The sequence below is a fragment of the Astatotilapia calliptera genome, chromosome 23 (assembly GCF_964374335.1).
Source record: "Astatotilapia calliptera chromosome 23, fAstCal68.1, whole genome shotgun sequence".
Lineage (NCBI taxonomy): Eukaryota > Metazoa > Chordata > Actinopteri > Cichliformes > Cichlidae > Astatotilapia > Astatotilapia calliptera.
The window spans coordinates 23,488,398-23,498,482 of NC_137443.1; the positions used below are offsets into that span (position 1 = coordinate 23,488,398).

Below are 10,085 nucleotides of genomic sequence, written 5' to 3' on the forward strand. Positions count from 1 at the left end.
CCAAAGAGTCATGCTGATAGAGTAGATCAGCTTTATCAGTTGAAAAACTGAGAAACTGAGTTGAAACTGCACTTCTTTTTCGTATATTAAGATATCTCCGGGATTATATGTGTACTTAACCTCATGTACACTGACAGAAAGGGGAGTTTCTGGCACACTTCAGATCAAACTGCGCTGTGTAGGTGGCTCACGCCACGATACAAAATGAGTTTGACGTCCCTGAGTTTCTGAGCTGCAGTACCACTCCTGCCGCAGGAGGTGTCAGTAGTGAGCAAAGCAGTGCGGATGTACCGTCAGCTAAAAGTGAAGACAAAGAAGAGTAAACACCAACAGTGCAGCGCTTGCAAAGGTACCAAGGTGCAAATTTCTATTTTATTTTCTCACCCTGTCATAATTTGAAGGTATAAAGTCGTTCATTACTTTATAACAACATAACCTTGCAGCTAGCGGCTAATGTTAGCAGCTAGCTTCAGCTGCGTAATCAGAAGCAGCGTAGTTGAGCTTAGCTGTCATGAGTTGGTGTGTGGGGGTGTGGAGCTCTGCCTAGCAGGCTCGATGCTCCGTGTTGTTTTATATTCTATGTTACAGGATCGATAATTTGCTATTTTTAGTCTTGCTTCTATTACACGATCTTCGTCTGTGCTTCTTGCGGCTTTTACATTGCCTCTTTTCCCTGCAGATTATTTTCTGACCCAGATAAAATAAAAAACAGCGCAGCAGCAGTAACAAGGCTCTGAAAATGGACACAAGAGCCTTGAAGAATCCCTACCCCGACTATGATGGGAGCCTCGCATCCACACAGGCGTTTTTTGACTTTCAGGGAAAGGTAATGCATTAAAAAGAAGTGTGCGAGCATGTCTTTCATGTCCACCATGATATTTACAGTTTTTGTTTTGTATTTTTTTAAACCCTTAGCTCACACCAGAGTTTGCCCAGCGGCTGAGCAGCAAGATCAGCGAGCTGTTAGGTGTCATGGAGAATGGGCTTAGGTCTGCTGATCCCAGAGACTGCACTGCTTACACTGGCTGGGCAGGTGATGATAGCATTACACAGCTGGGATAAATAAGTCAAGTAGCAGGGAAATGCACGTAACTGTGCACATGCTGTGAGACTGTTCTGCCGTTTACCTGTATGCAGCTTTACTTCAGTGAGACCTTCTTTTTTTTATGTGGACTACTAATGAACATGAATTATTGTGTAATTATGTCTTCCAACAGACTGATACCTTCTTCTAAACGTAATTAATTAATTAATTAATAATACATATGAGCGAGTGCCGTGGTGCCATTTAGCATAACCTTTAACCTCCACTAACTTAACTCCACTAACTGCATGTCTTTGGACTGTGGGCAGTCTTGTCTTTTGACCACGCATACACAGAGAGAACATCCAAACTCCACACAGAAAGTCTCCGGCCAGATGGTGGATTCAAACCCTGGACCTTCTTGCTAAGCCAACATTAAGCCAGCTAATGTTAGGCTTGAGTGTCCTAAAAATTATACTTTGTCTCCAATAAACAGTAGTTTTATAAGAGTTGTTTAAGTGTCCAGGTACAACAATGTTAGAGCTGCTTCAAAGAACATTTTGGTAAGGCTTGCTAACAGCAGCTAGCAGAGGCTAACAGCAGCAAAAACAGCAGTGCTTGGAAAAGTTCAGGATATCCTCAACAACTCACCTCAGTATCACTGTCATTAGACAGAAGGGGGCTTAATGGACTCATGGACTCATATTAGACTTTTACAGCCTCTCGGAGTAAATAAAGGTGGACACTTGTTCTTCGTCTTGAATAGCATTGACAGCTGAGGTAAACAGTACAAATACATTCAGTACAAATAAATGGCAGCCAGAGTTGTTTGTCCTAAAGCAGCGATGGTAGCTAGGATTATGCAATTGAAATGGGAGGGCTAAGAAAACAAAACTCAGTTGACTGAAATCTACTAGCATCTAATTGCAAGATACAGTATACCTTTAAATTAAGAAAAAATTTTGGGGCGCTTTCCAAACTTTCAACATTGTGTCTTAAAAGGCATCGCCCTGCTCTATCTGCACCTCCATGATGTGTTCAGGGAGCCCTCGTTCCTTCACAAAGCTCTCGAGCATGTCACCCAGAGCCTCAAGTGCCTGACCCGGCGCCATGACGTCACCTTCCTGTGTGGGGATGCGGGGCCGCTGGCCGTGGCTGCTGTCGTCTTCTATCGCCTTCAGAGAGTGCAAGAGAGCGACGAGTGCATCAACAGGTCAGCCTCATATAAGTCGGTATAAGTAATGAGTTTAGGTGTACATTAAAGTGTACTACGTAACCACCACTGTGTCTGCAGCAGTTTTCTCCTTTCTTGGGAGGTTTCTCTTTAGGAAAATGTGTTTTGATGCCAGATTTCTTCTCCTGTTTGACAGGCGATAGTTTTCCTGGCCCAAAAAATGTCAAATGCACTAAAGAAAATACTGAAAAAGGCTTTTTATTTTATGGATTTGCTGTGTAACGTCACTCCACTGTTACTGAAACGCTCTTTAGCACTCACATTTGCAGCATTGTTTCCCTGCAAAACCTCACCTCCTGTGAAAGACTTCTCCTTGAGAGTCTTCTGTTACAGGTTAGAGGCACGTCTGCCTCTGTGGGGATCTCCTCCATGATGTTGTGAAACACATAGAGCACCAGTCTGAGCCTGTGAGCTGCAAAAAGAAACATTTTGTCCCTGTTAATAATTTAGACCCCCCCCACCCCCCCTCCGTAGCCATTAAAATATGCAGTTTGTATAGCCTACATCATTGTGTTGCGTGCCAGCATGTTTTCTTCAATACAACTGCACTTAGTATTATTGAGGCTATTACAGCTTTATTAAGTATCTGCAGTATGAATCAAATGCACTCGAATGGAGCCGATTGGACCAGTTTAATTTCCAGCTTAATGGTCCGGATCTAGTTCATTTAACTGCCGGAGCAGGAATCGCATTTATGATATAATTAATTGTACGCGCTTATAGGTCGTCATAAATAGAAGGTCTATTTTAAGATGTGGTTCAGTGGTGCAAAAAATCTGTCACAAACTTCCTGTGCCTCTCCACCAGGCTGATGCAGTACCACCAGACGGTGGTGAAGGGTTCGGGCGAGCTGCCAGACGAGCTGCTGTATGGGCGGGTGGGCTACCTCTACTCACTGGTCTTCATCAACCAGCAGCTTGGAAAAGACAGGATTCCAGATGGATACATCCAACAGGTGATTCAGAAACAGTGCACTCAGTCCAAAGTTTTTTATTTTGTTGTATTTTCTTTGTGAGAGCGACAGTTGCCATAGAAACCTCTAGGTTTAAACCATTTTCTCTCATTTATCTCCACTAATTTATATTTTTGCTTCTTTCCGCAGATCACCCAGGCTGTGCTGGAATCGGGTGAGCACCTCAGTAGGAAGTTCCGGGTCCAGAACCAGAGCCCCCTGATGTACGAGTGGTACCAGGAGCAGTATGTGGGGGCCGCCCACGGCCTGGCTGGCATCTACTACTTCCTCATGCAGGTGGAACAGGATCCTGGTTTTAGATGCAAGTGGAGTAGTCTTGTGCTTGTGCAGGCCATATGGGAAATAATTTTCTGTGGTTTTGCAGTAATTCGGTGTATGCACTTTCATTCGAAGGGATCTATGGCTGCACCAAGAACTCTGAAAGCTGAAGTTATTAAATTTTCAGTTCTAAGAATCAAAGAAAACATACAAATCCCTCTCCTCGTTTAAGAAGCCAAGCCTGCAAATATTTGTTATGCCATCTAAAAAGTTAATTATGCTAGCTCCAAAGTTAACTTTCTAATAAGTGCTCTTGTGCAGAAGCTAATCTGTCTGTTTCCAGGGTACCTCGCGCTCTACCAAAGTTGCCACCTGTCACCTTTTTTTCCCTCCGCTGAACTTGATCTTACCCCTCCTTCACAGCCTGGCTTTGTGTTCTCGGAGGAGCTCGTGCACAGGCTGGTGAAACCCAGCGTCGACCACGTCTGCCGTCTTAAGTTCCCCTCGGGAAACTACCCTCCCTGCATGGGGGACGATCGAGACCTGCTGGTGCACTGGTGCCACGGATCTCCGGGGGTCGTGTACATGCTCCTGCAGGCCTACAAGGTAAAGACTGAGAGCTTGAAAATTTGATTACTCATTTGCAGAAAGAAACAGTGAGTCTGTTCAGTCTGTTTGTGTACCAGGTCCTACATGAAACTGCATTTAGTTAGTCTGTTCACCGGAACAGTGTTAAGCAGAAAAGTCAGCAGTTGGCTAAAAGTAATGCATAAAAGTGCAGTTGTATGGATGTTGTTAGGGTTCAAATATTGAGGAGGGATACAGGAGGAATTCCAAAATAACAACACTGATCCAGCCGGGTGGAGTCAAACGATGATTTTACTGAACACGCGTGGAGACATGAACACTGTTACACAATCAGCATCGATCTCTCTCGAACAATACACAATCAGTTGTTTTTATACCATCAGGGAAATTTATAACGCCCCCTCATGCGTTAAGCAGATACAATATATGCATACGTCAAATCAAAACCACAATGACTTTTAACACAGTTTGCAAAACAACATCGCCTTGTCTCCATCCCAGGTGTCTTCCTGTCGCTGCCGGACGCTCGCTTATCGTCTGGAACATCAGGCACACATGCAACAAACTGTTCTTTTGCAGGCACAATTTTGCAGTTGCAAGCTTTTACAAAATATTATTTGAACCTTCACCTACCCCTGAGTCTAACTGCTGTGTATGTGTACGTGTGTGTGTGTGTGCGTGCGTGCGTGCGTGCGTGCGTGCGTGCGTGCGTGCGTGGCTCGACCTCACACGAACTTTGTCTTATGAGAAGAGAGGCCAATTTCTCATGTGCATAATAACCTAACTGAAACTATATTTGTAATATGTTGAATAAATGTTTTAATCAAGAACTTCTACTAAAAGCTTAATCAAAAGATATAAATGTATAAAAGACAATAATGAATAACCTGGTTATTCAAATAGCATCCTCCCAACAGCTCCTCAAAGTAACTTACACTTAGACTCTGCTTTAGTTCCACTTTCACAAGCACACTCTGCAAAAGCCTGCGCTTCCTGTCTACTTTGGCACAGAGTGTACTCAGAGTTAGGCCTTTCTTTTATAACCCAACAGAATCAGCACATACACATTTAAGATTATAACAAGCATTCAAAAGCATTTAAGATTATTGATTTAACTCAACAGTTTAAAGTGGTTATAGCTGCACCTGTAATAAAGGCTAATTGGGTACCAATATGTTTAAACATCTGAATACAATATCAATATTAATTATTAATGCAATGGTAATGATGATGATTATTAACAATAGCAGCAAAATATTTCTCTAATCCCCACAATGTGTTAGCTGTAAGTATGAATTTAAAGATTAAACTGCATTAATATTTTTGTTAACTGTCCATAAAATTAAATAGTTAAAATGCATAACTGTGCAAAAGTTTTGAGCCATCTTTCAGCTCATTATATTTTGCTCCTTGTCGGCACCTATTTCCAGATTTCCTAGCAACATATAATGAAATGAGGGGTGGCTCAAGACTTTTGCACAGTACTTTAGCTAGGTGAACTGGTGGATAAGCAGTTCACCTGTCATACTGTCATTATATTAATGCTGCTATCCTGTATATATTGTACATACTATTGTTTGAGTACTTACGATTGTTTTTTTGTACTTTTTATATTTTACATTTATATTTATTATTGAAACTTGCACCAAGGGAGTGGCACTCCAATTTCGTTGTACTCTGTACAATGACAATAAAGGCTATTCTATTCTATTCAAACCAGTCACTAAACATTGTGGGCAGCTGTTAACTGGAATAGTCACTAAAAGCTGCGGGTAAAGGGTTGAAATAAGTTGTTACTTATGGATGGTTATAAACAGTTAGCTAAGCCTAACTGACAAATTAAAGGGGTTCTGTGGGGTACTTTGTTAAAAACCACTGTCTGAGAAACACAGGGGTCATCGAAAGACTCATAGTGCCATCTTGTGGTGAAGTAGAGTCATGTTTTAATCTCATAAAATTCTCCCTTTTCTGTCTAAATTGAATAATATTGCCAATGAATGACATTTAAAGGACAAACAGTCCTCACAGAACATATCCACAGAACAGTTTATTTGTAGTATTTCTTAACTTATCGTGCTACATGAGACAGAGGGTATCGTTTATACAGTACCGCTGAGGTTCTCTTTTTAACTTGGAGGTTTTTTTTAATTCAGATCTCACAGAAATCAAGATCTGCTTTATGCTTATCACAGTTAAGATGATGACATGTCCCTCATTCCAGGCTTTCAGAGTTCCTCAGTACCTGGGCGACGCTCTGCAGTGCGGGGAGGTGGTGTGGTGGTACGGCCTGCTGAAAAAGGGCTACGGCCTGTGCCACGGCGCGGCTGGTAACGCCTACACTTTCTTGGCGTTGTACCGGCATACGCAGGATCCGAAGCACCTGTACAGAGCCTGCATGGTGAGAGGACATAAAAGCTCTTTAATAATGTAATCACTCCTGGGCTGCAGCGGCCAGTCGTCTGATCAAATAACCGCAAATATTAATTGCGTCGCACCAGCAGTGCATCCATCATAATTAGTGTCCAAAGGCTTGATTAATGCCTCCACTGTCTGACGCTGTAGAGTTATGACTAGGGGTTCCTCATAAGAGCAGGACGTTTTTTATCCCTGAAATTTTAATGTGTTTGTAGAAAGCCACGAGAAGTCCTTTTATAATTCCATTTTTGAGTCTCTGTCGCGTCCTCCCTCGACGCTCAACGACTTTGATGTGAGACGCAAAAGTCATATTGAACTTCAGTTCAAAGCTTAACCAATCAGAACGTAGTTGGTCACTCGCCAGCCCTAAAATTGAAAATTATTCCAGAAACGATGGGCATGTGAGAGGCAGGGCCTTTTATGTTTATTGACAGCAGGTCGGTCGCTGTCTGTGCGAGTTGGCGTCAAAGTGTGGCTCGCTAGCCGCTAGCGAGCTGGTCTTGGATGCACTCCAGATGGCAAGAGTTCCACATGTGCTTTCATTAATATGAATCTATTCATAGATGGAAATAGACTCTTCAGATGTGTTGCCTGCCTCCAAGCACAACATTGTGGTCGTAATCCGATACATCGACAGATGCTCGGATTTCACAGAGAAGGGCCCGATTTTTAGGACTTGTTGACATTTGCTCGCTGTTCTCCGGAGACGGATCAGCAGTCCAGTGTCATTACTGTTGTAACATTAATTTCTCTTTCGCTGCAGTTTGCAGACTGGTGTATGAACTACGGCAAACATGGATGTCGGACACCAGACACTCCCTTCTCTCTCTTTGAAGGTAATGCATAATGGCAGATCCAACCTTCCAAAAATATCATGTTATGCACAAAAGGGCATTTTTTAAGTTTTTGTTACATGTGTCACAGATTACAAGGTAAACTAAGCACTACATTTTTAGTGATGCCATTTTTCTGGGTTTGGTACATTGTTAGATATTTAAGACTTGCTGTTGCCAGGTTGCAGGCATGGCTTACATTGTAGTAAGAATTACAAGTGCAAATAAATGAGTCATGCTGTGAGATTACAGGAGTAGTGCAGTGGAAATTGAATAAGATTATTTTGAAAGGAGCTAAATTGGCTTCTGTGGTAAGAAATATGAACTTGTAATCACAGCCAGCTGCTTCACACATGTTCATCTGTCCCTCACACATAAATGCACAATGTACTGCCAGAAGTATTCACTCGTCTGCCTTCACAAACACATGAACTTGAGCGACATCCCATTCTTAACCCATCGGGTTTAATATGATGTCAGATCATGCTTTCGCAGCTATAACAGTTTCAACTCTTCCTGGAAGTCTTTCCACAGGTTTAGGAGTGTTTATGGGAATTACTGACCGTTCTTCCAGAAGCACATTTGTGAGGTCAGACACTGATGTTGGACTAGAAGGCCTGGCTCACAGTCTCCGCTCTAATTCATCCCAAAGCTGTTCTGTCGGGTTAAGGTCAGCACTCTGTGAAGGCCAGTCAACTTCTTCCACACCAAACGTGCACATCCATGTCTTTATGGACCTTGCTTTGTTCACTGGTGTGCAGTCACGTTGGAACAGGAAGGGTCCATCCCCAAATTGTTCCCACAAAGTTAGGAGCATGACATGGTCAAAATGTCTTTGTAGTCTGAAGCATTAAGATTTCTTTTTATGGGAACCAAGGGGCCAAGCTCAACTTCTGAAAGACAAGCCCACACCTTGGCCCCCCCTCCACCAAACTTTACACTTGGCACAGTGAAGTTCATGGAGTACCATTCCCCTGGCAACCGCCCAACCAAGAGTGGATGGAGAAGTGTGATTCGTCACTCCAGAGAACACGTCTCAGCGTGGAAACCAATTCCATAAAGCTCTCTCCATACTGTTCTTGAACTAATCAGAAGCCACATGAAGTTTGGAGGTCTGTAGCGATTGACTGTGCAAAACGTTGGTGACCTCTGCGCACCATCCACTTCAACGCACTCTACCATCTACCACTCGATGTCTGAGTTGTTAGCATTCCCAATTGCTTCCATTTTGCTATAATCCCACTAACAGCTGACTGTGGAATATTTAGTAGTGAGGAACTTTCACGACTGGACTTGTTGCACACATGCCATCTTATCACAGTACCACTCTGGAAGTCACTGAGCTGCTAGAAGCAGTCTGCAGGCCTAGGTGTTTGATTTTATACACCTGTTGCCATGGAAACTTTTGGAACACCTGATTTTGAATGGGTGAGTGAATACTTTCTGCAGTGCAGTGTTAAAGCAGCCAGGGTTGCAGGTTTAACAAAAAGGGTACAAATATCAGCTTTCTAATAATTACATCAACCAAACTGATTCTCTGTTACTAAGTGAATGTAGAAAACTGATAAGCTGCCTTACCAAGGTCAGTTTTCAGTGGTAGTGGATGTATCCACTGCAATATTAAATTATGAGATAATGCTATAGTTATATTTGTGTACAACACACAGACGAATGTGTTTTTATTAGAGAAACATATAAATAAAATACCAGAATCTTCAGTCTTTGGATTTCTGCCCCAACAGCAGAAACGTGGTGGAGAGGTTCAGTTCAGTCTCTAGCAACAGCAGTCAGCTCCAGCTGTCTGGGTAGTCTGTTTTAGAGACGATTCAAAGTCCTGCTTTGGTAATCATTCAAATATAACTGTATAAAAAAACCCATAATGACTCATAAGTAAAGTATATAATTCATCTGATAGGAATAAGTGATACATGCATGAGACCACAGCTAGCTGACTGGGGAGGCCATATTATTGGTCGTGTATCTACGGAAACTAAACTAACTAAACAGTGTCCCTTCTTCTTATCAGGCATGGCAGGAACCATCTACTTCCTGGCTGACCTTCTGCATCCAATGAGCGCCCGCTTCCCGGCCTTTGAGGTGTAGAAAGTGTCTGCGGGTAATGATCCCAGACCCACACTGGAAATCATTGAATAAGAAGACCCACACCGCTCTGCTCTTTGTCACACATGGGCACCGCAGTCATGACGGCTGGCTTTTAATTCAACATTCAGACATTGTGCCATGTTTTTCCTGCTTTTCCCACCTGGAAACGTCATGTGTTATTAACAATACATTTCCTGTAATGTTTTGGAAACGTGTCAAGGTTGTGAGCTTCCCTAGCATGCCCCAGCAACTCCTGCTCTGTGAACTAAAAGGAAGGGAACTAATTTTAAAATGAAAACATGGGAAAGCTGACTGTAATTTTTTTTTAGCACTTAGCTGTATATATCTGTCTGCTCTCTGTAAGTTTAAATGCTTTTGTTTTCTATTGTCTTTTTTGGGTGTAGAAATGTCTGGTGCAATGCTCCGTTGCGTTGCACCAGACGTAACGCAGCTGCCTAGTTTGTCGATGTTGTGCAGCGGTGAAGAAAAAGCACAGAGGGGCAGCAGAGAGCCACAAAGTTCACTCAGTGGTGACTTCATTAGCAGTGTATTTATATCTCATCAGATGTTTTTGTTTTTTTCTCATTATCATTTGGTGTATGCAAGCAAAGTTTGGGTTTAAACTGGCTTTAAGTGATAAATATTGTATTGCAATGA

At 42.5% G+C, this 10,085-nt stretch overlaps 1 protein-coding gene across 2 annotated transcripts; it reads left to right on the plus strand.

The window, feature by feature from the left end:
* The first annotated feature begins 229 nt into the window (after positions 1 to 229).
* lancl1 (LanC antibiotic synthetase component C-like 1 (bacterial)) lies at positions 230 to 10,085 on the plus strand. 2 transcript variants are annotated; one of them, XM_026159276.2, is made up of 10 exons: positions 230 to 349; positions 680 to 826; positions 916 to 1,033; positions 2,027 to 2,237; positions 3,066 to 3,213; positions 3,361 to 3,507; positions 3,913 to 4,095; positions 6,299 to 6,475; positions 7,256 to 7,328; positions 9,352 to 10,085. In XM_026159276.2, exons 2-10 carry the CDS (start codon positions 740 to 742, stop codon positions 9,426 to 9,428), a joined length of 1,221 nt encoding a protein of 406 aa, XP_026015061.1. In that variant the 5' UTR covers positions 230 to 349; positions 680 to 739; the 3' UTR covers positions 9,429 to 10,085. The 2 variants fall into 2 exon arrangements, with proteins under 2 accessions (XP_026015061.1, XP_026015062.1); XM_026159277.2 differs by having other exon boundaries at positions 238 to 357.

Excerpts from the sequence above, each read along its gene's own strand:
- lancl1 (XM_026159276.2), top strand. The coding sequence starts at position 740 with ATGGACACAAGAGCCTTGAAGAATCCCTACCCCGACTATGATGGGAGC. Across the intron at positions 2,238-3,065 it reads AGCGACGAGTGCATCAACAG|GCTGATGCAGTACCACCAGA; the intron begins GTCAGCCTCATA and ends CCTCTCCACCAG. Across the intron at positions 6,476-7,255 it reads ACCTGTACAGAGCCTGCATG|TTTGCAGACTGGTGTATGAA; the intron begins GTGAGAGGACAT and ends CTTTCGCTGCAG.